General features: G+C 39.4%; 5 protein-coding genes across 5 annotated transcripts; 1 reads left to right on the top strand and 4 right to left on the bottom strand.

The window, feature by feature from the left end:
* Positions 1-560: 560 nt before the first annotated feature.
* Positions 561-1,415, bottom strand: LOC133954516 (C-C chemokine receptor type 2-like). The gene has a single exon (XM_062388976.1). The coding sequence runs from the start codon at positions 1,318-1,320 to the stop codon at positions 616-618; it is 705 nt and encodes a 234-aa protein (XP_062244960.1). The 5' UTR covers positions 1,321-1,415; the 3' UTR covers positions 561-615.
* Positions 1,416-2,279: 864 nt separating this feature from the next.
* Positions 2,280-5,968, bottom strand: ftr84 (finTRIM family, member 84). The gene is made up of 7 exons (XM_062388900.1): positions 5,253-5,968; positions 5,001-5,096; positions 4,454-4,687; positions 3,659-3,815; positions 3,503-3,559; positions 3,344-3,397; positions 2,280-3,215 (listed from the first exon to the last, which is right to left on the bottom strand). Exons 1-7 carry the CDS (start codon positions 5,823-5,825, stop codon positions 2,674-2,676), a joined length of 1,713 nt encoding a protein of 570 aa, XP_062244884.1. The 5' UTR covers positions 5,826-5,968; the 3' UTR covers positions 2,280-2,673.
* Positions 5,969-9,706: 3,738 nt separating this feature from the next.
* tppp2 (tubulin polymerization-promoting protein family member 2) lies at positions 9,707-13,379 on the top strand. Its single transcript, XM_062387074.1, has 4 exons — positions 9,707-9,863; positions 10,787-10,978; positions 11,462-11,615; positions 12,399-13,379. The coding sequence occupies exons 2-4, from the start codon at positions 10,788-10,790 to the stop codon at positions 12,585-12,587; spliced, it is 534 nt and encodes a 177-aa protein (XP_062243058.1). The 5' UTR covers positions 9,707-9,863; position 10,787; the 3' UTR covers positions 12,588-13,379.
* Positions 13,380-15,742: 2,363 nt separating this feature from the next.
* Positions 15,743-17,303, bottom strand: LOC133954326 (ecto-ADP-ribosyltransferase 5-like). The gene is made up of 2 exons (XM_062388694.1): positions 17,214-17,303; positions 15,743-16,869 (listed from the first exon to the last, which is right to left on the bottom strand). The coding sequence occupies exons 1-2, from the start codon at positions 17,286-17,288 to the stop codon at positions 16,081-16,083; spliced, it is 864 nt and encodes a 287-aa protein (XP_062244678.1). The 5' UTR covers positions 17,289-17,303; the 3' UTR covers positions 15,743-16,080.
* A 2,973-nt stretch (positions 17,304-20,276) lies between these two features.
* LOC133954246 (erythroblast NAD(P)(+)--arginine ADP-ribosyltransferase-like) lies at positions 20,277-22,150 on the bottom strand. The gene is made up of 3 exons (XM_062388594.1): positions 22,070-22,150; positions 21,864-21,940; positions 20,277-21,216 (listed from the first exon to the last, which is right to left on the bottom strand). Exons 2-3 carry the CDS (start codon positions 21,936-21,938, stop codon positions 20,452-20,454), a joined length of 840 nt encoding a protein of 279 aa, XP_062244578.1. The 5' UTR covers positions 21,939-21,940; positions 22,070-22,150; the 3' UTR covers positions 20,277-20,451.
* Positions 22,151-26,242: the final 4,092 nt, after the last annotated feature.

Raw genomic sequence — 26,242 nt, 5'->3', positions numbered from 1 at the left:
ATCCTATTTTTTTTTCATCATTCATACAGCCATTGCATCCATATTGTATATCATGTGACAAGCGCATCAAACTTAAGTCCTTCACCATAACCATGCACAAAGACAGAATTAAAAACAACAGATGGAATACAGTTAAAAGTCTATTTCGATCCCTTGAGACGTGGCTCACCTCTAAATGTTACAAAAGATAGTTTTTACATCAGGACTGCTGTAATGGCTCCAGTTTTAAAAACTCAGTGAGACCCATCCACTCCCAAAAAGCCCTCACACTAATTCAACTTAGTCAACACATTATTGAGCAAATATTATATTTAATAATAATAAAATATCAAAGTAGTGCAATGATGTTAATGATTGCAAAATTACATTGCCTAAGTGTGTTCATCTACCACAAAGGAAAAAAAAGAAACATTATGAATCGCTGATTGACATTACAGTAGTTTTAATCCAGAAGAAAAAAACAGAAATCAAAACAAAAACCTGAGCTCTGTTATGAATAAAAATAAATCACTTGAAACTATAGAAAGCAATGCAACGTGATGAACTATAACACAATATAAAGAAAACCTGCACAGTCATATACACATGGTTTATTGACAATGATTGTGATGATTATTAATCCCCTGAGCACACCAGTTTTCCAGCCCTGTGGAGGTAGAGGAGGGGCTGAATAAACCCAGTTGTCAAAGCAAAGCTTGTGCAGACGGTTAAGACAGTGGCAAAATCCATTGTACTGAGGCAACACTGCAGTGGAATAGCAACAACATACATAGAGAAATGAAACACCTGGGAAGTGGTGATTATCAAAATGATTTTGAAGGCTCTTCTCTTCATTGGACAGATCTTCTTCTTCTTCCCTGTGCCTTTCGCCCCAGGACCAGGGCGTTTTAAAGCCCAGAGCACCGAGAGACAGCAGGAGAGCATTACAAAGAAGATGAACATATTCTGAATGAAATACCCATACAGATACAGAGAATTTGAATATGTGTACAGGGAGTAGATACAGGAAATCAAGTTAATCATCCAGGCAACACAACCGCAGGCCAGCTTGTATCTCAGGGGTTTACACCGGAGAAAGAACACCGGGTGGACGACACCAAGGTAGCACTCGACACAGATGCAGCACATGAAGAGAGGTCGGCCGGTGAAGAGAAGACCGCGTGAAAACATGAAGACTTCAAACCAGAGAAAATCATGCAGCTGATCATAAACAATATAGGTCATGCTGAATAAGATGAAAATGATCTCACATATAGCTAGGTTGAGAGAAAAGAAGTCTGAGGTCAGAGTGCCTGAGGCTCCTGCAAAGATCAACCACATGACGTAACCATTCAGAGGAAGACCCAGGACGGTGTTGATAGAAATAGAGGCCAAGGCTAAACCCACATGATGGGATTGATGACTGGAGGTGGTGTTCATTGTGTTTCTGTAAAGAAGAAGTCACGATATAAGGATACACATACATATTGATATATAACATCATAAAAACCCTTTGAATGTAAAGCTAACCTGGTGTGACACTCGGCTGTGATCCTCTGCAGTTCTGGTCCAGCAGCAGTGAAGCAACGCTCTGAGCTGACACACAAATACTGTTGATATAATCGAAAACACTCCAAAAACAACAGTAGGCAAACAGGCTTCGGTGGTGGACATGTTATCAAATTACTAAGTGTGGTGTGAAACATGGCCCATTGGCTTGGAAAATTGTGTTTCAAAGACATGCCCTGCCTTTTACCCAATGTTTACTGGAATACACACAGAGAAATAAAGGTGCTAACTGGAACCAGAAATGGTTCTTCAGAGTGATGTCATGGAATAGATGACGACTATTACTGTCTATATTAGTTTAAAGTGTCAGCTCATCGTACTTAGATAAAAATCCTATATTTTTTACCTTATCTGGGATATTTTCTGTTTTATGTTAAAAGTATACTTCCTACGATTACCAGATTTTTTGTGTTTAATTTACACAGCACGTAGGCTGGTAGTAATGAATATTTATTTCATTATACTATTCTCTATTATACTACGACATAGCAGTAGCTTATATTTCTTTTTAGTAGCTGGTTGACTGCGCCCAACACCTGTACATTTGCATTTCCAATGATGGCTGTGCTTTGTGTTTGTCAAGTGGAAATCATGTAAAGCAGTGTCGTACCTCGGAGTCATTTCTTTTGCAAATCATGTGAAGTCAAAGAAGAAGGACTAATGGGAAAAACTATGGTCTCTATGAAAGTAATGCATCGTAAAATAACGTGTGTAGCATGTAGCTTTTATTTTTTATTATACATACAGATTTAACTAAGAGTATTAATCACTTTGTATTTCTCCAAATGCAAACCTGCTTAAAAGAAAGACAGCATTTAGCTAAAAAATAATGTTCTCGTAGTCATTCTCATTCTCACACAAACACACACACACACACACACACACACACACACACACACACACACACACACACACACACACACACACACACACACACACACACACACACACACACACACACACACACTATCCATCTATCTTACAAAAGTCTTACATCTTTCATGGTTGGGTTGACACAACCATGAAAATCAGTGCAGAAAACAACTTTAACCTGAAGTGTACAGTAAATATTTACAACAAACAGAACTCACAATGGGCTTTCACCACCTCTCTAGCTTGTGATTCTTAGTAAGATGTGGGCTTCTGCTTGAGTTGGCAAAGAGTCACTGAGGAGCCCACCCCAAAGCCAGCATACAGAGGTTCACTGAACTGAGCTTTGAAACGGTGGATGAGCTCCATGGTCTCTGACACTGAGTAAAAGGCCAGAGTGTTGCCTGTGTGGTCCAGGTAGACACCGATCCTCGAAGCCCGGGGAGCTTCAGGAAGGTCTCGGTCTGCTTTGTTGTGCCAGGCGGAGTAGCCCGAGTCCGAGCACAGGAGACTCCAGGACTTGTCGTTGTAGCCCAGCAGGCTGTGCGAATTCTTCCCTTTGCGACTGATGCTCTTGTAGGCCACCCCGATGGAAAACTCTCCGCCCCACTCCGCCTCCCAGTAAAATCGGAAACCGGTCAGTGGCTCCTTGCACATCACCTGGGAGAAGCCGTCGAAGCGCTCTGGATGATCCGGGTGAAACTGAACGCTTTTCTTCCGCGTGACCCTCTGATTCCCGTCGGACAAAACCAGCTCTTTATAGACCGTGTTCGGATCGAAGGACATCTTACAGGAATCTGAGAAAAAACAGCCGCAGCACATATTTCCACAGAGAAAAGGTCATTCATCCATTCAATATCCCGCAACAGGTTATAAATACATATGCAAGTCTTCACAATGATTTACACATAGAAGGTTTACTCACATCTCAAGAAGTCCGATCTTGCTTTTGGCTCCTGAAAATCGACTCTTCCAGGAACTGTTTGGATATAAAATTATTTTGTGATCCTTGTTCTCTTCCAAAAGATAAAATATAACTATCTCATAAACATTCACAAGCTCATTCCAGTTGATAGTCACGCACCTTTCAGTCGTTTTTCTCCATTTCTTGGTAAAAGTATGTACACAGGAGTCTCACTAACTGTGAAGATGAAGCAGCGTTAGGTCGGCTGGTTACTGGCAAACTTTTTGTTCTTCACATTGAAAATATTTTTTGTGAGTATTATCAATGAGGGCAAACCTGTCTTGGATATTTTGCTCAGTTCTTTCTTGCAGATGTTATCCAGATGTTCCTTCATCTCTGCGGCTGTCTTGCTCATCTCCCCAAAGGAGAACTGAGGGTTGATGAGCACTTTGGGCACCATGGCCTCAGGGGGAACACAGAGGGTTGGGAAATTCTGTCCGACAACAAGATAAGAGTTTAATTATCAACAAGTTCAATCTGAGAACTGGCATCACCTCACCATCAGAACATTAACAGGCGGTTTCACGTCAAACCAATTCAGATTTTTTGGTGCCAATATGATTTTTCATCTATATAATGATGATTTATTTTGTATAAAAAGAAAACACAAATGAAGCAAACATATTACTTGAATTTAAAGAACGTTTTTTATATTGTACATACTGCTGTAAACATATTGATCACTTAAAAAATATACATAATGAAAAATATATATATAATAATTGTAATGTGATGTCCGGATTGACTGAAATACTTCCTGAGCACATGGATTGGAGGCTCATATTAAAGTATATGAAAAGTCAGCCTCATGGATTTGTTGTCTACTGTGTAAACACCTGTTTCTGTAGCTGCACAACAAGTCACAAATTAACTGTAAACAGTTCTCTGTTATATATAATAATAAAATAATCTTCTGTCTGAAAAAGCTTGAGTAACATTTGCTAAGGTCTGTTGCTACTGTTAACATATTTCATGGTGCAACAGACGAGCAAAGGTTTGAACGAATTTTCAAAGGGATCATTTTAGTATTCAGTTATTTATTTCTTAAAGCTCTGTAACATCTTCCAGCACCTGCAGGAAGTGAATGTTGTCCTCTGTCTCGAGGATCTGCCGCAACTCTGCTTCTCTGCGCTGCAGCTCCAGTATCTCCTGCTCCAGACGATCCAAGTAGCCCTCGGCCTGCGACATGGCTGACTGCATGTTGGCCGTTATCATCTGGTGGATTTCAGCCTTCCAGCGCTCCACCGCCTGGAGCATTTCGTGAAAGGTCTTGTCGCTTTCTGCCTGTGCTCGCTGGGCACAGCTCTGAAATGCAAAGTTTATGTCGAACTGTTATATATATATGTATATATATATATATATTGTATACAATAACTCACTTTCAGCACTAAACTAAAACAGTTTGTTAGGGCCACATTGAAAAAAGAAAAATGTGGACATCTTAAAAGTAACGTTGCAATATTATGTGAACAAAATCATTATTTAACGTGAATAAAGTCATAATATTACCACAATAAATTTGTAAATTCAAAAATGTTGCGCAATATATTGTATCTTGTCACTCACAGATATGACAGTATCTTAACATGCAGAAATCCATGCATTTATCTGATCTTACTTTGAGAACATCCACATTATGCTTGAGCTCCTGCAGCTCCTTCATCCTCTCCTGAATGATGTACTGGACTTCAGACTGAGTGACCACCAGGACTTTCTGATGGAGGAACATGACGGAAAGAAGAGAATCTTTTATAAATTCTCCGGGAGAACAAGATGAACCTTGCTGATCAGCTGCAGCTTCTGAATTGACTTCAAAACTGAAGCAAGACTTCATTGCAAAAGGAAATCTGTCACGTTGAGTCAGTCTCACCTGTTTCTCGATGCGCTCTTCTTCTGCTGAGGTGATGTTGTGGCCTCGGTGCTCTCTGACAGTACACAGCACGCAGACACACATCTGGTCAGTGCGGCAGAACAGCTCCAGGCCCTTCTCGTGCTGCGGGCAGATCTTCCTGTCCAGGTGGCCCGTCTCGTCCACCAGCTTGTGTCTCTTGAACGTGGACGACTCATAATGAGGCTTGACGTGCGTTTCGCAGTAGTAAGCCAGGCACATGAGGCACGACTTCACCGCCTTGCTGCGGCGGCCCACGCAGAAATCGCAGAAAGATTCACGCTGCATGTCGGGGAACGGCGTGAGCTCCGGGAGCTGGCGCCGGGGCTCGTGACTTACATCGGGGAGGTTACGTCTCAGCACAGGCCGCGGCGTGAAGGTAGCGCGGCACTGCGGACAACTGTACAGACCCATGTGGTCGAACTGGTCCCAGTAGATTTTGATGCACTCCAGGCAATAGGTATCACCACAGGGGATGGTGACCGGGTCTCTCATCTCGTCCTGACACAGCGGACAGTAGGCCTCAGGTGGTAAAGGAAAATCAGAGTCGGCCATGATGTTGCTGGATGACACAAATATCAGAAACCCTGTGAATCAGAACAGATTTGAGTTAATCTGTGCTACTTCTCCAAGAAAGTCAATGAAATAGAACTAATGGTGAGTCAAGTGCCGCCTGTCTGTCCAGAGAGAGTCCAACCACGGGCTCCTGATCCTGCACCTTCTTATCAAACCAGACACCACCCTGTTGTCTGTTGACATTTAAAGGGAAGGGTTTGTTGCTAGTGTAAACAGACAGGTGATGTATTTCCACAGAGCTCCTTTTCCCCACGCCTGATTGAAAGTACTGAGGTCTGCAACCAGTCTGCTTACAAAGCCGAAAATTCAGCTCATCTCACACAGCAAGGTCAAGTCGTCACATAACAGCCAATGTTGATCACCGAGAACAGTGGATGAGAGAGTCTCATTCAAAGACCTGTGAACTTGATGGGGCTGAGCTGATACTGTGACATCACGTTTCACCATAACAACACGCAGAACTCTGAAATCAGTCAGAGCTGTTGTGACGTTGCTTTGCATTGGTATCAACCTCAAAGCATCACTTATCCCGGCAGAGCACTGGAGTATTAATTGTATCGATCGCGTAAAGTCCTGTAGTTTTCCATTTGACCGAGGAGTGAGTTTCATGATGGTGCATGGTGTCAAAACAACTTCTGTTTATCCTGTGAACAAAATGCAGCGCAGCCGTAACAGCATGTGGGTTCCCACAGGAGAACATTGGACACCTGAAAACAATAAAAGGTAAAAGGAATGCAGCGGACCATTTATAAAAGCATTTCCTTCAACGGTATCACAAATGTGCTGTTTAATGAATACAAATTAAAAGAAAGAGTTTGGGATTTGTTATGACTGAAATTGATTTTTTTCCATTCCTTTTATCAAACACTCCCTTTACAAAATAACTAGATCCCAGTTATTTAAATCTGTGGAAGCTTAAACAGTAAAACGTTTTTTTAACCACTGTCAGTAGCTTAGTACAGCACAGTACTCATTAAATTGGGCAAAAATGTGCTTATTAGTAGTTTTTATGGAAAAAAATAAAATTGATTTGGAAATAGTTTCTGATTGAAGTCATGAATATAATATGTTTAAAGTCTTCATTTTTAAGTAATATAAAAAATGCAAGAGGCGCCAAGGAAATAAAGGTTCTGATACTGTAGGTTGAGATTAAATCTGCCTTCGAAATGATTCACCATGTTTTGCATACTGATGATTAAAGAACTATATGGTTTTGTTCCAAAAAATGTTTACTTGATGTGATTGCTTTTGTGCTCATTTTTGAGGTCAGATACCTTTAACTCTTGTTTCCTTTAAAGTATAAAACATAATCTGTTTCTTTTGCCTGTGTGCTGGCGATAGCTAGTTTTCCCCAAACGGGCCTCATTTGGAATAAAGTCAAAATAATGAACAACTGCTGATCTTGCAATGTGATTCACATACATCCTTTCACCATGGATTCAGGTTAATAGGTTGAGAGTTGCATGCTTAGATGTTGACCAAGGTCCATTACCTTCCACACACACGCTCACTACAAACTGAATTTTGTCATCACAAAAAGGGAGAGCAGAAGGTCACATATTTTTAGTTTAATACATTATTTAGGGCCCGAGCACCGCACAGACAGTGAGGCCCTATTGAAATTGAAAAGATTATAATTTTTCAGGCAAATTAATTGGCTTTTTGAGGTCTTTAACATGCTCAAACTCTTACCAACATTTGCAGAACATTAGAAAAGTGGTGAAAATGGATAAGTGGAGCTACAATCACTACGGTGGAATGACCAGAGGTAATAGAATCAAACTGCTCATGCCTCTGAGTGGACTTCAATCTGACAACAACTGGAAACAGCTGCAGGTGTCAGGAGGGAAATCCGTGGCAGGGGTTTCTGGAAAATCTGTGCGTCCAGGATTTCCGATCACTTCACGGTCTGCTCCATTTTTTAACCAATGGAATCAGAAATCAGCCCGAAAAACAGTTTTTCTTTGACCTGGTCCCGAATAGGAATGTTAGCTGCTCATGCATCTTTCAGAGAGTTGATATGGGCACAGAGTTTGAGTGCAGGTCCCAGTTTCAGGTTCATGGTGCTGACCAGGTGATCCTCGGTGAGAAGCAGCAGAGCCTGACCGTCGATTTCCTGCGAGGGGAACTCTTCAGCTACGACTCGCCCGCCTGGAGAAAGGAGAAAAATAAATAGAATCCTGTGCATTTTAAATGAGGGCATTATTTGATTTGATTTATTCAAGCTACAACAAACAATTACATTGCTCAACTAATTATTTATCTTGAAAATAAATAAATAAACAAGAGAGAGACCAGGAACTCTTGTGCACCATCCGGTATCAGCTCTGACCAAGGGAAACAATAAGAGTGTAAAGAGGTTATCGATTATTAATGCAATTCATATAATAATGCATTAACATTAATATTGATATTGCTATTAACATTAATCTGAATAGTTGTTATCCTACAGCTCTGGTGTCAGAGATACCTGCAAAGAGAGAAAGAAAGAGCAAGGGGGACTGTTGGAGGGAAAAGACACAGTCATTGACATGAAGTAAAATAAATAAATGCATGTGGGGGGTAGAGAGACAGAGAGAAGGGGAGAAGTGCTCAGTTTATGATGGGAGTTCTCCCAGCTGCCTTGGCCTAAAGAAACATGACTAAGGAATGGTTCAGGACTCACCTGATCCAGAACTAACTATAGGCTTTATCATGAAGGAATGTTTTAAGTTAAACCTTAAATGTAGAGATGGTGTTTGCCTCCCAAACCCAGACCGCGACCTGGTTCCACAGGAGAGGCGCCTGGAAGCTGAAGGCTCCACCTCCCATTCGACTATTACAGATTCTTGGGACCACAAGAGAACCTGTGTTTTTTGAAGTGAAGTGATCCATTTGAATAATATGGGTTCATGAGTCAAGAAAACACTTGTTGCATGTTCCCCTGGGACAGATGGCCGACGTCATCCTCTCCGTCAGAAACACTGATCGTTTCTGGCATCCTCTGCTCTCTCTCCTTCTCTCGGTCTCAAAACACATGCAATGCGTTTTTGTGCTCTTGGTCATTGATCACTCCACTAACCGCAACAGGCTTCAAAATGTGTGTGCTCGGCCTCGGGCTATAACGTAGCCCTAGTTAAAATTGCAATTTGTGACTTTATCAAATTTCAGTCAGTCCGGGCTACTGCTAAAATACGTGTCAGTCTCAGTAGAGAGGACCTGCTCCTGATGTAAATATAAAGTATTTACAAATAAAGTATTTCAATTCCCATTCTAGGGTAAAAAAACAACAATTCATACAATTTTGAAACCCACGAGTAAAAACAGCAAGGGGATTATTTTACATCCAAATGCTGCCAACAGATCCATTTCACCTATATCTTACACACTGGACCTTTAAAGTGTGATAATATAGCTTGTTCCATGACATTCAGTTTGAATGATAAGAAGCTGTGACATGGGATTATATTTCCAGTAATGTGTCAGCCTCGTATTGTTAACTCTCTTTGTACTTTGAAGGGCCCACTCTCCTCTTTGTCCAGACAACAGTGCTTTTGTGACATGACACTCAGAAAGATAAAGAGAGAAAGTGAGTGGCTGGGAGAGTGATGGAGAGGGGGAACGGCAAATAGCTGTGAGCTGAGTTTAGTGTTGCAGAGGATACACAAAGATGAGAAACTGAAAATGAATGAACTGAAATAAAACAATTTAAATATGACATAAGTCATGTTCCCCAGAGGCGAGTATTTAAAGGCAAGAAGCTGAAAAGAAACAAGAGAGGCTGAGTATAACCATGATGTCATTGACTGTGCCAGTTGGTACCCTCTCCCCCCTCCCTCTCTTGTCCTCTCTCTCCTCCTGCCTCTCTGTTTCTCTCTGTCATTGGAGGGAAACAGTCTGGGAGTGGCCGGAAGAAGGAGAGCCAGAGGAGAGTGAAGAAGAAAGAGGAGGAGGAGTAGGACGAAGAGGTCGACCAGCTCTACACGAATCAGGATTTTCCTCATTATCTCCACTGCATCCTTCCATTTACGGCAGCAGGTACATTTTACTTTCTGGGGATATTTGGCATGGCTGTTCTCAAGCAGTGATACAGTAGAGAGACCGTAGCGGCACATCTGTTTATGCTCCGATAATGACGAATATGCTCATATTTATGAGCATATTTTAAAATTCACCAGTACACTTTAATATCCTGAACAGATTCATTATTATTGCATCACTGTTGCATGCGTTTATCTGCTGTACTATTAGTTTTTTATGATTCTAAGCATTTGACGGTACCAGAGAAATAAAAAGTGAATGCACTCTGGTACTTGCACTGTGCATGAAAACTCTACTTAGATGCTCTCTGTTGAATTTATAAAAGCACAGTAATTTAATCATGAAAAAACTTGAAGGGTTAAATTTGGATTTGTTTGCACTAATCACATTCTTATTACCCAACCTTACTGAATGATCAACCCCAGAGAGAGAGAGAGAGATTGAGAATAGGAAAAAAGGAGGAGAAGGAGGAGAGAAGGAGCCTGTTTCTTCATTCACTTAACAGCAGAGCAGCCATTTGTAAACTGAGTTGATTGAATTACATTGGCCTCAGAATAGCTTGGATAACACTAACACTACAGGGATGGATGTGAAAGTGTGTATCTGTATGATCTATATGCCTGTGTGTGTGTGTGTATGGGTGTGGGTGCGCCTCCACTTATGCTGACAATCATGACAGTCATTTCTTGGCAGACCGGACATCAATCAGCTAATGGAGCCATTATGAATTAGAACATTCTTCCATTTCACAAAGTGTCCTCACAGGGACAGAGAGTAAATCACCCAAAGTCCTCTAAGGGCGCCATCACTTTCGAATGGCAGTTTTCATTTAAGGACAATGGAAGCGAGTGCAGCTCTAATGCTGCTATATCAACATAATCTCTTTGTGTGTCTTTGTTTACTACACATGTTTATCTCAGCATGGCCGAGAGCTCAGTGAGTGTAGCGGAGGTGGAGACCGCCTTCCAGAAGTTTGCGGTCCACGGGGACACCAAGGCCACGGGGAAGGAGATGAACGGCAAGAACTTTGCAAAGCTTTGCAAAGACTGCAACGTCACCGACGGGAAAAACGTCACCACCATAGACGTTGACATAGTTTTCAGCAAAGTCAAGTAAGAGTTCACTCAGGCCCAAACCTTCCACAGCTAAGACGTCACAGCAACCGTATCACAGTGAAACACACAGCTTGTACAAACGTATACATCAGCAGTCCAGTTCAATGCCTTTGTTTTTGTATTTCTCCAAAGTATTTCTCTTGGTGCATAATGACGAGTACAGCAGGCACACACACAGGAAGTCTTTAGCCATGGCCAGGACTGTATTTAACTTTGTGCATTACTGTGACATTATGTTTAAAATGTTTGAGAGGTTTATTTAACATTTTTCTAGATGAATTCATTGTTGAAAAACAATCACAGCTAATTGCATTTTTCGGTGCTAACTTTATTTTCCAAGAATCATAGAGTTGAATCAACAGAGAGTAGCACCTTGAGTTCACTAGACATCTCATTATAATAATAGGCTAAGAAACTCGTGACATTACCCGGATCATTCTCTTACTTTCTGTGATTTGGCAACATACTCTGTTTCCTCAGGGCAAAGTCAGCTCGTGTAATCACATTTGAGCAATTCAACCAGGCCCTGACTGAACTGGCTGCCAAGCGTTTTAAAGGCAAAAGCAAGGAGGAGGCGCAGCAACAGCTCTATGGTCTCATTGTTGGGAAGGGGCCGACCAATGTCGGAGTCACTGTGAGTGTTTCATTAATCCTAACCTCCTCACCATTCACTCCCCTCAAGAAGGTAATATCCAGTACCTGTATTTATGGATTCCTCCAAATTATATCAAAGTTCTCGGATTAAAACAACACATGTTTGCACTTCTAATTGGATAAGGTTTGGCATGAAATGAAGAAAATGCATCAGATGTTAATCAGTGTTACTATATCAAAGTTAACGATGGTTAAGGAGGAATGTGGAGGGACTTTAATCTCTGTTTAAGTGAGATTCATAATATTGTGTTCACTGGTCTATATACTATGGTCACTGTTAAGCCATAAACTTTGACTGTAGGTTTTTGTAAACTGCACTGTCCTTTTTGAATTAACCAGCAGATGGCGACAAAGAAATTTCATATCCAGCACATTTTTTCAGTTTTTCACATCCAGCACATGCTTAACAGTGACATGTTGTTGTACAGTAATCACTTTATTTAAATTTTTTTACCAGGATGATATTTATAGAATAAAAAGAATTCAGATGAGTACTCACTAATGTTATGAGGACCTCAACCCGCTATCACATTATGGGGACTTGACCCACAATGCATGTGCTTCCTTACAGGGATGAAACGCATTTCTCAATAAGACAATTTGGAGTGAAGACTTGTTGAGAAAGCCTTTAAAAAATACAAGTCAATGTAATGACAAAACTCGACTGTGTGTGTGTATGTGTGTATGTTCTCTTATCTGTAACTGAACATGTTTGTTTATTTCAGCTTTTACAGTCTTATTTTTAAATCTTCCATGTATTTAGAAAGTAGCGAAGGCAGCAGCCGTGGACAGACTGACTGATAGCACCAAGTACACTGGATCGCACAAGGGGCGGTTTGATGATTCTGGCAAAGGAAAAGGGAAGGCCGGGCGGGAGGACATAGCAGACACTAGCGGCTACGTGTCAGCGTACAAGGGCAGCGGCACTTACGAAGACAAAGTGAAAGACTAATCATTTTGTTGCAAGTTGTGGAAAACTTGAACCATGGGTATTACAATACATAATTGGCAAATGTATTTAAAAATATGAAAGAAATCTACACATTGAATGTACTATGGGCCAATTCATTGCACTCAACACAAAAAGGAAAATTCCATTCGAGCTTCAAGGTTTTCGTAAGAGACAACCAGGATGGGAAACCTGGAAAAAACATTTCCTAAATTAATATTTAAAAGAAATTTATATATTAACCGGCGAGTGTTCTGGAAATATCATCAGTTACTATACAGGGACCAAGAGATTAAACTGCACTCTGCTTTATACTGTAGCTTAACACTGTGCCTTTTAATTGCTTCATCTGCTTGCGTCAATGCTCTGAAATAATGTGCTGCTATTCTCAGCTAAATTGATGCAATGGCTAAAATTGTAGCAGGTTTCAAGAAATGATGCTGTCTGTAGTCGGTAACTCACTTGCTAAGCTTTATGTGTCACTGCCTTTTGCTACATGGTCAATCAGAGCCCTTTGTTGTTGTAGTTACATGATTCATTCATATAATTGAAATAAAGTATGTTATGTGGACAAAGGAAAGCAGAAGTGAAGAAAACAGATTTTGATTCTACAAAAATAAAGATTCAGATATGATACTTTAAGATCATTTTTATTTCTTATCTTTTCAGTATTGATCAAATCCAACATTTCTTTTAAATGAAAAAATAAAAGATAATTCCTTCGCTGTTTTAATGAAAGGCTGAGACGAATATATGTAAAAGCTTAAATAAATATTGGAAAATGCAACAACACAATTGTCTTATATCCATTTATGTTTTTTATTACAATTCAGTTTACTACTTTAATTCACATTATAGTAGAAACGGAGGTATATTGCAACGTAACATGAAATAAGAAAATCCTTTAGATGTTTTTTCAACCTATCAGAACAAACAGTACTTAAGGATACATGTATGATATGATATATTATATTGAGCGGCAATGCAATCCATTACTGCATATGATATAAACAGATATAACAAGGACTCTCTGCTGATATGATTACACAGTTTTTTTATTTCAGGGGCTGTATCCCCATTAATATCTCACGTATATGACTTCAATGAATAGCTAATAAAAAAAAAAAATGCTGGTTACATCATCTGACATGAGTACAGCCCTCACATAAGCTCCGTCCATTGCCAGATACACGCAGGACACTTAAGCATCACTTGAGTTTTGAGTGAATGCTAGAGTTTAATTTAATCGTGCAGACCCTGTGTTCTGTGTAATATAATGCTCGACTCGTGAATCACTGTTATCGCTGAAGTGTGAACACATAGTTCAGGAACCAAACAGTATATAGAGGAACATTGTGAAATTATTCTCGGTATTTTTACATGTTCATATGTAAAGCTCATTATTGGAGGTGTAACAAAGACGTGCACAACAACACTACCATAGAATTACCTCATTAATTCAACATGGCAATTTATCTAGGTAAGAATCCAACAGATTTAGAACAACAGTTTTGTTAATTTCTGAAAGTCAATAAAGGAAATCCTGGGATGTGAAAGGACTTTGACAAAGGACAAGTTGGACAAACCGCTACTTTAGCACAGTACAATTCAAATTTCAGATTTTTTTTTTGCAGATTTAGCACGTTAGGCCAATTCCTCAATGAGGAGGGAGTGGCCTAGCAGCCAGATCCTCTGGGCGGAACCAGGACTATCACATGACCAGAGGCTGAGACACCCTGAGACTTAGATACTATTATTAATATTATTGCTATTATTATTATTACTATTATAGTATTTTTGTATTGACAGTAAAACTACATTTAGTAACGTCAGTGTGTAAATCAGACAGAGCCTTGAGTTTGCGTCCTGATTCCCAACTGTTTGTTAGGTTTTGACGACTAAAAGAACTTTGGCTATTTGCAAAGATTTTGGTCAAATGTCAACAAAAAAATGTAACGTTTGAAACCTCTAAGAACTTTTTCTGTATGAAACTAGACCAGATTTTTAATAATACCATCACTGCAAGATCAGATATTCTATCAGACTTAAAAGAAAACATTGTCAATAAACATTTGACAACTATAATGAATAATAGATCCAGTTGCATTATTTTATAGTGAAACCATAGTTTGTGTTGCACATAACTTGTATGTAAGTATACATTCAACAAGATAATGTGGGTCCCACTCACCCTCATGGAGTCGACATGGTTTCAGCAAAGCAGCTCATTGTGGTCAGAAAAAGTCTGACAGACACAAAACAAGTCAACAACAATCAACTGCATCATATCAGTAATACAGATATGTTTAAATACCTGAAACGAGAAACGCTTGAACTCTATCTCTGTTCTCAAAGGTTTCACACATCAGTCTGCAGGATGTTTGCCACTGACTATGTGAACCTCTTGTTTGTGGTGCAGTGGTTTTGATGAGACACCCAGTTCCCACCATGTGTTTTAGATTGTCACGATTAACTCTTTGAGGTCAAACAGGTTTTAAAGACCTCACACGAATGTGGAAATGAAAGCAAACAGCCTGAAAGGTGAAGCCAAGTGACACAATCCGGTGTGCACAGATCATTGCTAAAGAAGATTTCAATGCTTATATTGTATAATTCAATTTCTTACATTATGTGACACAAATATCGGATTAACAACAACTTGAATCAGAGGTGTCAAAAGGTAAAAGACTCACTTTATTTTTTATTTTTATACAATATGTTAAAACTAATGGTCGAAAAATGGCCCATCATGTTTCCATTATGTTATCAGAGAACTTATTCTTTAGGCTTTGAAGATCCAAAATGTATTTTGGTCCAGCACTAGGCAGACAATGAGATGTCTGTGAAATTATCTAATTTGGACTAATCTGGTCTTCTCTTTTTCAAGATGCATATGGTAGGCGGAGATCCTTAAGATCCCGTTCATAGCACCGCTACATGGCAGCACCACGACTACATGTTAATGATTTATGGGTCCTTTATATGTCCATCTTTGTTGAACCTGGGTGTGAGTTTATTATGCTAATTAAACAGATTGCCCAATATGCAACCCTCTGCAACCAAATTGAAATGCAAGACAGAAAGCCTTAATGGTATTGTAGGGACGTATTACTGGTTATAGTGTCAGTATCAAAGGTCCAAGTCCAAGGATAATTCAAGGATGTTAAGAAACTTTTATTGATGTGTGCTTTCAGAAGGCAGAAAAACAAAGCTTTTCAAAGTTAAGAAAGAAATCCTAAACCTAAGCAATGGTTTAAACATTCAAACATTCGTTTCCCTTTTTCTTTCTACTTCCTCCTTAACGTCACAAAAGATGATCTGGAACATGTTGATATTCTTTTCATCCGTCCAGGTGAGAAAATAAGAAGTTCTTTCACGGTGAAGTTATTAAAGGTACCAATGACTGTCTAAAATACAAAGGGGCAATATTAGGGCAAAGCTGCACAGTGTAATATCTGAATATATTGTGAGCATGAAAAACAGTTTCATTTCTCAGTCAAAAAATCACCAGTTTGCAGTTCAGATTGCTCTTAACCCCTCTGCTCTTCAAGACGTACACAACCTTGCATGACGTTAGACCCATATTTCGTATCTTATTATTATCTTTAACTATCTCAGTTATGTTGAACATCTCATAAGGAGGGATGAGCACCTCTAATTCATCTTCAGAATTATAATATGTATAATGTTTCAAAAATGCACCTGAACAGGTCTGGATTTTGAAGCAGGTTTCAGTACCAAATTTATCCAGGGAGTTATGGTAGGAGCTAGAGGCAAAGGACCCAAATCTAATCAAATGGTTGATTTGACCAGTAAATTTTACTGAGGTTCGTCTATAAGTAGTGTAGCACTGGTATTTGTTATTCAGAATCTGTACAGCAGATGTCAGCATGAAATGTAAATAATGGAACTGGAAAGAGAATCCATAGTTTTTCCTTTGGGTGAGGACAGCCTTATTGAACTCTGAGTAAATCGTATCATATGTGTAAACACAGATGGCACGCAGGTGATCTTTGGTTAAACCCTTATCCTCCAGACGGGCCATTCTCTCTTCTGCACACTTTTCTGCCTTATTCCAGGCATTTTCAATTCTTTTGTTGACGTTCTTTTCATCATCATATTTTTTCTTGACCATTGTCGTCATTTGTTCATTGCAGCCAAAGTACATGTCATCAACCGACTCTTCAACCAGGTTCAATGGGATGTTACTGCTTTGGTCAACCTCCTTTAGAATGATGTTATCACGGCGCTGGTTGGCCTCCATCGATAAAGACTTGAAATGGATCTAAAGGAAAACAAATGAAAAAGGGAAAGCTCATTTAACAGAGTCAAAATACACTTAATTATTCTAAGTTTATATGTTGAAAATAATTTCCTGAATAACAGTTGAGGCCAAGCATATCACTGCAGCTATAATTTATAAGTTAACTTTTGCACAGTGCAACTATTGTTTCTTCACTGGTTGGATCATTTTCATAAGCAATACATGTTTAAATAACAGTAACACCATTAACTTCAGTATAGAAATCAAACAGTTGTGGCACCAGAGTCTTGGGTTTGCATCCTGATTCCCAACTGTGAACTTTGAAATTTCTGTAAATTCTATGAGAAAGCATTGGTTCCACTCACCGTCATGGAGTCTGCATGGTTCCAGCAAAGCAGCCCACACAGTGACGCAAATATCAGCATGTTACCCTTCATCATTGTGGTCAGAAAAAGTATTTCTAAATTACAGACAGACACAAAATAAGTCAACAACAATCAACTGCATCATATTGTGTACCAGTATCATGGCCAATGTATTTTATTTCTTTTGTTGTCCGTTAGCAGGATTACGCAAAAATAACAAAATACATTTTTGAAGAAACTTGCTAGAAGTTGGGTGAAGGACAAGTCATTAACTTTTGGAGCAGATTCAAACCACTTTCTCTGACATCCTAGGATGAGTGTTAGCTTTGGCCAAGGTATGCACCCGTGTTATAAAATGAATTGAAATGGTAAATGGAAAGACGTTGAAAATCTTTCAGCAATTAACAAGGTAAGTGTTCTCAGAAGTTGATTTCAACTCACCAGTCTGCAGGATGTTGAGCACTAAGTGAGCCCCTCAGGTAACCAGCCCTCAGCTTGAGCTTCAGCTGCGCATGTTCCACTTTATATACACGTTGCCATAGAGACCAAGACCACACACATATTAACATGTGCTAAGTTTGTGGTTGAAAAGAATGAATATGTGTTTGCGGTTGTGCTAATTTTACCTGAGAAGGGAAAACGTTTTAGTCAGTGTCAAAAAACATCCTGAAGGATGAAGCCAAGAAACAGAAGCACTTATCCACAAATAATTATGCATTTTTATTGCATTCTAGAAAAACTACTTGTTCAAAGAAAATTTTAAGAATTTTGTTTGATTCTGTGAGTCACACTCTACCTTTTTTTTGTCAAACTATAGCATCCTTGTGGCTCTTCCTGTTTTATTGAATCTTTAGTTAACCAAGCTGTCACATAGATCTTTAAGCTAATGTAGTTGTTACATTGCATTTTGTAGGTTATGGACTCATAGGCCCAAGACCCATAATAATAACCGGAATTCAACGTGACCTCTCACCAGGTAAAAGGTTCTGTGACCTTTTGGTTGTTGTCTGGTTTGAGAAAACATTAACAATGACGTTTACTTCAAATGTATGTGACAACATTTTTTGAGAGGTAACGTAAAGAAAATAACCTGAAACCACTGTGCTTCACACAGACTCTTTCATACCCTGACCACGCGGATGAGTTTCTTCAACTTAACACCCCGACATGTTTCACACCATCTTTTGTGACCACCAACGATGGTGTGAAACATGTCAGTGCTTTTTGTCATCTATCTTATGTCTGAGAGCATTCTCCTTCAAAGCCAATTGAGCATTTCCTGCATTCACTTACTGTGCACTTATTATCGAGCTAACACTGAATGTCTAAACTACAAAGGTGCAATATCAAACAAAAGCTGCAGCATGCCATTTTCCATTATCTTGAAAGGATAAGATGAATTCATAGTCAACTGTCCAGTTCAACAGTTGATCTGTACTAATTTAAAAAAACTCATTTTTATGTTTTTTGTATTTTTTTTTAAAGAGACTTCGGCTTCAATGTTAGACTTTGTATCATTTTAAGATGTTGCCATTGTACTTTATTGTAACTTGTGAGAAAGTGTATCCCACCACTTGCAAGTGGAGAGTTTGTCTTTTGTAATTCATTTATTCAGTTTCCATAATTGATTGCAATTATGATTTATGAGGTTTAATAAAAACCTATAATGAAGTCATTAGTTATATATCACTCTTCACACTGTAATATGCAAGTAGTACGTGCTTAAGAGGAAGTGATTCCATGAATGTCCACGTCAGTCCAATATGGTGAAATAATGCTGTAGTTTATCTGAGGACGTCGAAGAAGACATGTTTAACTCAGGCTGCAGAATGACTGTTTGCACACAACCCGCCCCCACTGACTGCACCGGAAGGTTTGTGAGGCAGGCGTTCCACAGACAGGCAGACAGACAGCCAGCCAGACAGACAGACAGACACTTATACATAAAATACACTTTTACACCAGTATCAATAACTTCTGTCATTTTATTTCCTAAGCTTACATACATATCAAATATTTGACTGGATGTTAGCCTGCATGTCAGTGTCACGCTTGAATGCATGTCCCTGAGAAGGTGGGTTTCAATGTGAGTGGTCTGTGGCTATTTAGTGGAAATATGGTGGTTTTTACAAGAACAACTATACGTCCTCTTCCCTCAGTGGGCTGAGTGTCAACTGATCAAATGCACTCTTTGACCACACTGTAATAAAGAATTTTCCAGTTGATGCAGTTTGTATACATACATCATAATCTATTACATTATAAAACACACTCATATTATTTGTAAAGTTGCTCATACACATGCCAGCTTTTCAGAACCAAACAAAGACAACCAAAACAAAATGTTTAATGTGTTAGCAAATCTTTAACCAGGTAGGACAGTCTGAACTGTAGATTTAGCTGCATGAGCCTGAATTAAGAAGACTTTAAACAAAGACCAAAGTCCCAGAATTTATCACAGTCTAGACTCAGATACTTTGATATCCACAGCAACATTTCAAAGAACAATAATCGTGGTTTCAGATCGTTGTAAAGGATTTTGTTTGATGGACAAAAAATTAAAATTTAAAACATTCAATGTGTTTTCTCTTTGAACTTGTCACTGGTTTGAAGTTTGAAAAACTGAAGCTTTTGACTGTGAGTAAAGGCTTGTTCAGGCCAGAGGGGCCTATTCGAAACACCTCATTAAAATACATACACGTAGCTTTTTCATTAGATATGCAAAGATAATAGACCAACATCTGTTCATTCATCGTTTTCAGTATTCCAAGTTTGATTTAATGTTATAACTCAGTAATTCACTTGTGTTATTCCTATTTGCTGTTAATTATGCTTTAGTTACTCAGGTATTCCTTGATAACTGGCATTGGCAACCAATATAGTATAAGTGTACCCATATAACCAATTTTGTAATAACACCACTATAATACTGAAATAGCCCCGAAGACATTACATAAAAACCACCTCTCCCAACTTAGCGGTGGATTAAGCTCTGGTGGTCACAAAGAAAAAAACAAAAGCCACATTGCTCTTTCACCAATTTATTGAATTCATGTAGAAAAATTACAAATGTTTAAATGCTGATAAAAGCAAACACGTTGATGCACATTCATGTGGTGGAAGAAATTGTTGTGGAAGCATGCAAACTCAAGCATGAAGTAAGCGGTTGAGGTGTATGCATAGACATATTGTTAATGAGCTTAGATTTTTGAAGAATCCCTTGGTTTGCTAGACAGGACTAAATGATGCTCACTCTGCTCCACCTGGGTTTTCTTGTCTCTTTGCAGTTCAGATTGCTGAGAACTCCTTCACTCTCTAGGATATACACACTCTTACAGTCGCTCAGATTTTCTGGCAATTTTGTCTTTATTATCTTGATGATTTTAAAGCGCTCATAAGGGGGGATAAGCACTTCTTCCTCATTAGGAAATGTTGAATAGTTCTTCAAGGGAGCCCCCAAACAGGTGTTGATTTCAAAGCAAGTCTTGTTACCAAATTCTGTCTGGTTTGGTTTGGCAGAGGAGGAGCTGAAAGAGCCCAAGCGAATTATCTGGCCGACTTTACCACTGAAAACATCCTTTGTTCTGCGGTAAGTGGTCTTACAGTCTGTATTCTCATTGAGAATCTGTACGGCAGATGTCAGCCAGAAATGTAAGAAGTGGAATGGGAAGGAGGTGCCATATTGTTTTTTACTTGTTCGGACTGCAGCGTTGAAGGTCTGATAGAACTCAAGAAAGTTAGATGTAAAAGCACAGATTGCTTGTGTGTGATTTTTGGTCAAAGCTACATCTTTTTTATCTTTATTTTGGAATTTCTCAATTGAACAATTATTAGACTTTTTCCAGACATCAGCAAATGTCCCATTGTTCTCTTTTTTGAAGTACTTGTTGTTGACGAATTTTGCCATCCTCACGTTGCAGCCCAAGAACATGTCATCAACTGAATCTTTAGCCAAGTTCAAAGGGATGGACTGGATGGCATCTCGTGAAGCGACGTTTCTGATCTGTAGGGGAAAGAAAGAGATGAGAAGAAAAGCTTTGAGTCAGATGTAATTTAAACCATTTGGCTGTGTTGTAAGAAGTATTCACATGGTTTACCTAAGTTAAAATAAGATTTCCACAGTCCTCTGTTACAACATAAAGTTCAGTCAAACATGTGTAAAAGTAAAGTTGTACCTCCCAAAATGTTTTTAAAGGAAGTATCCGCATGATCAACAGCACCTGTCACTTTATATTACTTTATTTGTGGATCATTATCATTAATGCACCACATATAATAAATTATAGCTGATCTAATCGTTAATGGGTAGATCTATGACAGTGCATTGTATTTCATAAACTGAAGATAAACAAAAAATCAAATGAAGCTATCACATATGTAGTAAGTAAAATATTTGTAGAAGAGGAATGATTGAAATTGAAAATACTAGAATACATGTACTCTTGTATCTTTTAAACTTATGACTTTTCGCATTGCATTTGTGGACTATAGTCTTGAAATCTGGCCATTCTGTTACTCGAATTATGCATGAGCAAAACTACAGCAGCAAACAAAGTTATTATAAGAAAAATACTTATACTAAATTAGTAATAAGTAATTTTACCCAGCTCACATTAAGTTGCAGACCAACCTGTGGTATGAACCACTTACCGTCTTGGAGCCAACAGGAAGCATCCAGCAAAGGAGCAAACATAGTGGAACAGAAATAAGCATTTGTCTAGCCATCACTGCAATCAGACAAAAAATTGAACCTAATTTAGTGATAATGTACAGATACAGGTAAATGCATACTGTGTCTGGGAAGAAGTTTTATTAAATATTTATATATATGATCTAGAAATTTTGTATCAACTCACCGTATTTTCAGAGGAGAAGGTGACTGAGCAAAGGTTGTGATGGAAAAATGCTAAGTGCTTTGAGATCTCCTGGACACATAGACAAACAGCCCTCTGAAACATCACTTGTGGCGTTATTGTGGGTTTTTGTCTTGACGTATGCTGTGTCAGCGAAAAGGACTTGAGGTTTATTTTCAAATATGCTAGGGTGAACGGAAACTCAGTGTGTGATCATTACACTGATCACACCCTGTGTGTGTCCTTTTAGTTTTTTTAAAACAGCTTGTTTTTCACAAGTTAATTTGTTAAAAGGAACAGGAGGGATACAAAAGTTCCTCAAGGTAAAATTGTAGCGCATGTAACTTTGACCAGCGACACATGTAATAAAGTAAGGGATCATCATTCATTCATAAAAAAAGAGCATGTACAGCATTTAAATTTGGTGTCTAGGATCTGGTTTAGACGTAACCTGAGAGGCCAACATAGGTTATCCAGCTTGGAAGGGGAATGAGGTTTCAGTTAGTTAAAATCATGGACTATAAAGATGGATGATGCCTCTCCAACTTAATGCCGTTATCTTGTCAGCATCAGAGTCTGTACTGTAGAGATCGGAGGGTGGAGCCATGGTGGTGAGGTCCCACTGTCACCCCATTTTTATATCAATTTGGAAAAATGTGCACTTGAACAAACCTTAGTGTGAGAGGCATGTCCAATACACCAACATAGAGGAGGCAGGGTTTATGCCCTTTGCTACAGTCAGCCACCAGGTGACCACCGAGAAGCTTTGGCCTCACTTTCGGGGAGCTGTCATGTAGTCCATCTTCATCACTGCGGGTATTATGATGTGTAACTGGAGGGAAAAGCAGGTATCACAGACATAACAAAGGATCGGTTCTTTTCTAGAGAGTCAGTACCATGACAGAGTGATATTCATCCCACAACCCTGAAAGTGAAGAAGCTACTGTAAATGCAATACAATATCCATTTATTAATCTATTTACAACTGCACTTTTCCCACTTTTGTAAAATATGTCAAAGAAATAAGTATGATGTTTCAATAGTTTTCCAACAGATGGCAGCATTATGCAACCATTTGGCCGCTGTCATGAAATCGCCTGAGGTGTTCCCATCATGATGTGTGTCTGTGTGTGTATGTGTGTGTGTGTGTCGGTGTGTGTGTCTGTGTGTGTGTATGTGCATGTGTGTGAAAAGAAGGACATGGAGCCCAACATGCTTTGAGAGCTGATTAAAAACGGAGGGCAGAGGTTGATCTTTCAGGACGTCAGGATAAAAAAAGAAATGGAGATAGGAAGGAACAGACAATAGCTATCAGTCTCCTGCAGGCCCAGTGGACAGATCAGAGCCAAGTTTGGAGTGAGTGAGAAGACAGGAGCGCAGGAATAAAAAAGAGTGCAAGCAAACAGGGAATGTGAAGCCTGTGAGAGGTTGAGTGATTGGCTGAGGATAGATATTTGGCTTAGCTGTAGCATACCTTGGAGAGCAAGCAAGGAACACAGTACTACAGCCAAGAGAGAGCGGTAGAATAAGAGAAGACCCAGCAGAGAATGGGAGCTGTGCAAACACAGCAAGGTAGGAGTGTGTGTGTGTATATATGTGTGTGGGTGTAGTGTTCAGCTGAGAAAAGAAAAGAAATGAATGCAGGCAAAAAACAGAGAGTGAAGGGTTGTACACTAAGGATGGAGAGGAACAGAATGGAAAATCCAAACGCAGGATTATGTATTTACAGCATATGAGCTAGCATTACCATTAAAGGTGGGTTGAGCAATCCTGGGGAACGACTGTTGAGGAACTCAAGACCCAAACAATATTGACCTACTGGTTCTTTTAAACAGCAAAAGTAAAATGAATGTTACCTTCCTGTCAAGCAGAAACAAATCAACCTCTTCATCTGTTACCTTTCAACACTCTATGGTCTTTTTGCTGTGTAAACTGCTCAGCAATTTTCACATGCATCTTTGCCCTTTTGTTATTTCATTATCTTCTTTTGGTTTGGATTTAGCTAGTGCCTTGATGGTAGAGGGCAGTTCTTGTTTGAGATGGACAGAATCAGGGGGGAGGGGAAAAAATGGGACTGAATGAGCTAAGAAATGAAGAGGGACTTGAGAAAGGGGAGGACTACTGAGGATTTGGTGTAAGTAATGAGGAAAAAGTGGGAAAGATGAAGGGGAGTTATATAGGGAGGTGAATACATGGTGTTTCAGGGAAAATGAGTGTTGGAGGGAAGGAAAAAAGGGATGGAGACTGCAAAGAAAAGAGTATGTAAGGAAAAGGACATGTTATTCAATACATCAGTATGGGGAGATTGTAAAAATATGATAAAACATTGTAAAGGGGTAAAATGGCAACCTTTTTACAACCTTATTCTTTTTCTCAGTTTCTACAAAAACTACAAAAGGCAAGTTATATATAGGCAAATATTGATGTTATATAAGGTTGTTAAATCTGAAACACTTTATTGTGAAAAGATTGTGGTTATACTTAGCATAAAGTTGACTCTTTGTTAAAAGCCTGCAGCAGGTTGGAAACTCGTGTCTTCTGCATCGGCACTGAATTCTGGCTTTAGACCAAAATTAAAACATGTGAAATCATCCAATTTGGTCACTAATCCTAAAATACTGGACTGAAATTGCTAAATCAGACAGGTCTGTATTATCAGAAGTAATAATAATTAACTTTTTCAGAAGGAGATATTACTCTGAGTTATCTCTGGTGGATAAAGTCGGGATGTGAAAGGACATCCTGCCATAGAAAGTCACAGTCAAGGTCAAAGCCGGACGCACACAGTAGTAAAACTGAGGCAAGTAAAAAGATGGAAGCAGTGTCATCATCGTGACTGAAACAAAGTTGTTTACTGATTGTTTTCAGCTCTTATTGGAAACATGCACAAACTGAAAGAGATGATGGTACGGGAAGAGGGGCAGAGATACTGTGGAAGGAATGCAGCGTTGTGTGAATCAAGAAGAGTGGAAACAAACCAACACATTACAAAGGAGATGTGTGTGAAAGAGATGAGTGTGAGTTGCCATCTGCTGAGGACGTCTGGGTGAGGCAGGAAGATGGATATTTTTAAATATATCTGTAATGGATGTGCCCCAGCTGATATCAGCGAGGATTAAAAAGGCGGGGGGAGCACAGGGAGACGTATAGTGGAGAAAGAAAGACGCAGACATGCAGATGTCAGAAGGCAGGATTCAGTTTATAGATATACTGTTGATTTGTTATGCCTCTGCTGGTAACAGCTGGTGGCCAGAGCCACTGGGTTTCCATGTTGTCTGCTCAGAAACGCCTCGAGGGAATCCTTTCACATACGGGACAAACATTCACTCTGATTCAAGGATTAACTGATTGGAGTTTGATAGCGAAAGGTCAAAGGTCAAGGTGGCCTCATAAAATATGTCTATGTTGGTCTTGAACATGATATCTTAAGATCATATTGAGGGAAGGTTTTCAAAATTTGTACAAATATTCACTAGGACTCAAAGATGAACTGATTGGATTTTGGTGGTAGCAGGTCCAAAGGTCAAGGTCATGTGACCTCATGTTGTGAATGCAATATATGTCAGGAATGCTCGACGGGAATTTTATCACCGACATTCACTTGGACTTAACGATGACCTGATTAGAAAATGACAGTCAAAGGTCAAGGTGACGTGACAATATATGAATATGAAAAAAAGTATATAGATGGAAAGCTGCAGTGGTTGGCAGAGGCTTAAAACTGCATTTTTTTTATATCTATAAAACATGTTTTGCTGTGTAGAGATATATCTATATAAAAGTTGCAGTGCATTGCGACTAGATTTTGACATAGCTATGAATAGAAAGTTTCAGTGAATTTCCTGACGACAACATAGGGGCAATGCAATGATAGGCCCGGGGCTGGAGCCAAAACAAGGTCAGGACAGTCATAAGGGATGTTGGGATGGACAGGAGATCTGATGATGGAGGGAGGAGAATAGGAATGAGAATAGGGGGATGACTGGGTGGAGGGAAGGGAGGTGGAGAAAGAGGGCAATGAAAGAGGAAGCAAAGGAGGCCTATAGGTAATATGTGTCAGTGAGTTAGTGCAGCAGGAGGGAACCTCGTCAAGTGGGTCACAGAGGCTGTAGAAACAGACATTAATCATACCTGGCAGCACGGCTTTGTATATGTGTGTGAGTGTGTACATTACTT

Source organism: Platichthys flesus, chromosome 5 (genome assembly GCF_949316205.1).
Source record: "Platichthys flesus chromosome 5, fPlaFle2.1, whole genome shotgun sequence".
Classification (NCBI taxonomy): Eukaryota; Metazoa; Chordata; class Actinopteri; order Pleuronectiformes; family Pleuronectidae; genus Platichthys; species Platichthys flesus.
Note: the sequence above shows the minus strand (reverse complement) of the source record. Positions and strands in the feature narration are given on the sequence as shown.

Bases quoted from the DNA above. Each gene is read 5' to 3' on its own strand.
- LOC133954246 (XM_062388594.1), bottom strand. From the start codon at position 21,938: ATGGCTAGACAAATGCTTATTTCTGTTCCACTATGTTTGCTCCTTTGC. The intron at 21,217-21,863 runs GTAAGTGGTTCA...TTTCCCCTACAG, and splicing joins TTCCTGTTGGCTCCAAGACG to ATCAGAAACGTCGCTTCACG.
- LOC133954326 (XM_062388694.1), bottom strand. From the start codon at position 17,288: ATGATGAAGGGTAACATGCTGATATTTGCGTCACTGTGTGGGCTGCTT. The intron at 16,870-17,213 runs GTGAGTGGAACC...GTTTTCCTTTAG, and splicing joins ACCATGCAGACTCCATGACG to ATCCATTTCAAGTCTTTATC.
- ftr84 (XM_062388900.1), bottom strand. From the start codon at position 5,825: ATGGCCGACTCTGATTTTCCTTTACCACCTGAGGCCTACTGTCCGCTG. The intron at 5,097-5,252 runs GTGAGACTGACT...TTCCTCCATCAG, and splicing joins AAGAGCGCATCGAGAAACAG to AAAGTCCTGGTGGTCACTCA. The intron at 3,816-4,453 runs GTGCTGGAAGAT...GTTGTCGGACAG, and splicing joins ACAACATTCACTTCCTGCAG to AATTTCCCAACCCTCTGTGT.
- LOC133954516 (XM_062388976.1), bottom strand. From the start codon at position 1,320: ATGTGGTTGATCTTTGCAGGAGCCTCAGGCACTCTGACCTCAGACTTC.
- tppp2 (XM_062387074.1), top strand. From the start codon at position 10,788: ATGGCCGAGAGCTCAGTGAGTGTAGCGGAGGTGGAGACCGCCTTCCAG. The intron at 10,979-11,461 runs GTAAGAGTTCAC...CTGTTTCCTCAG, and splicing joins ATAGTTTTCAGCAAAGTCAA to GGCAAAGTCAGCTCGTGTAA. The intron at 11,616-12,398 runs GTGAGTGTTTCA...CCATGTATTTAG, and splicing joins CGACCAATGTCGGAGTCACT to AAAGTAGCGAAGGCAGCAGC.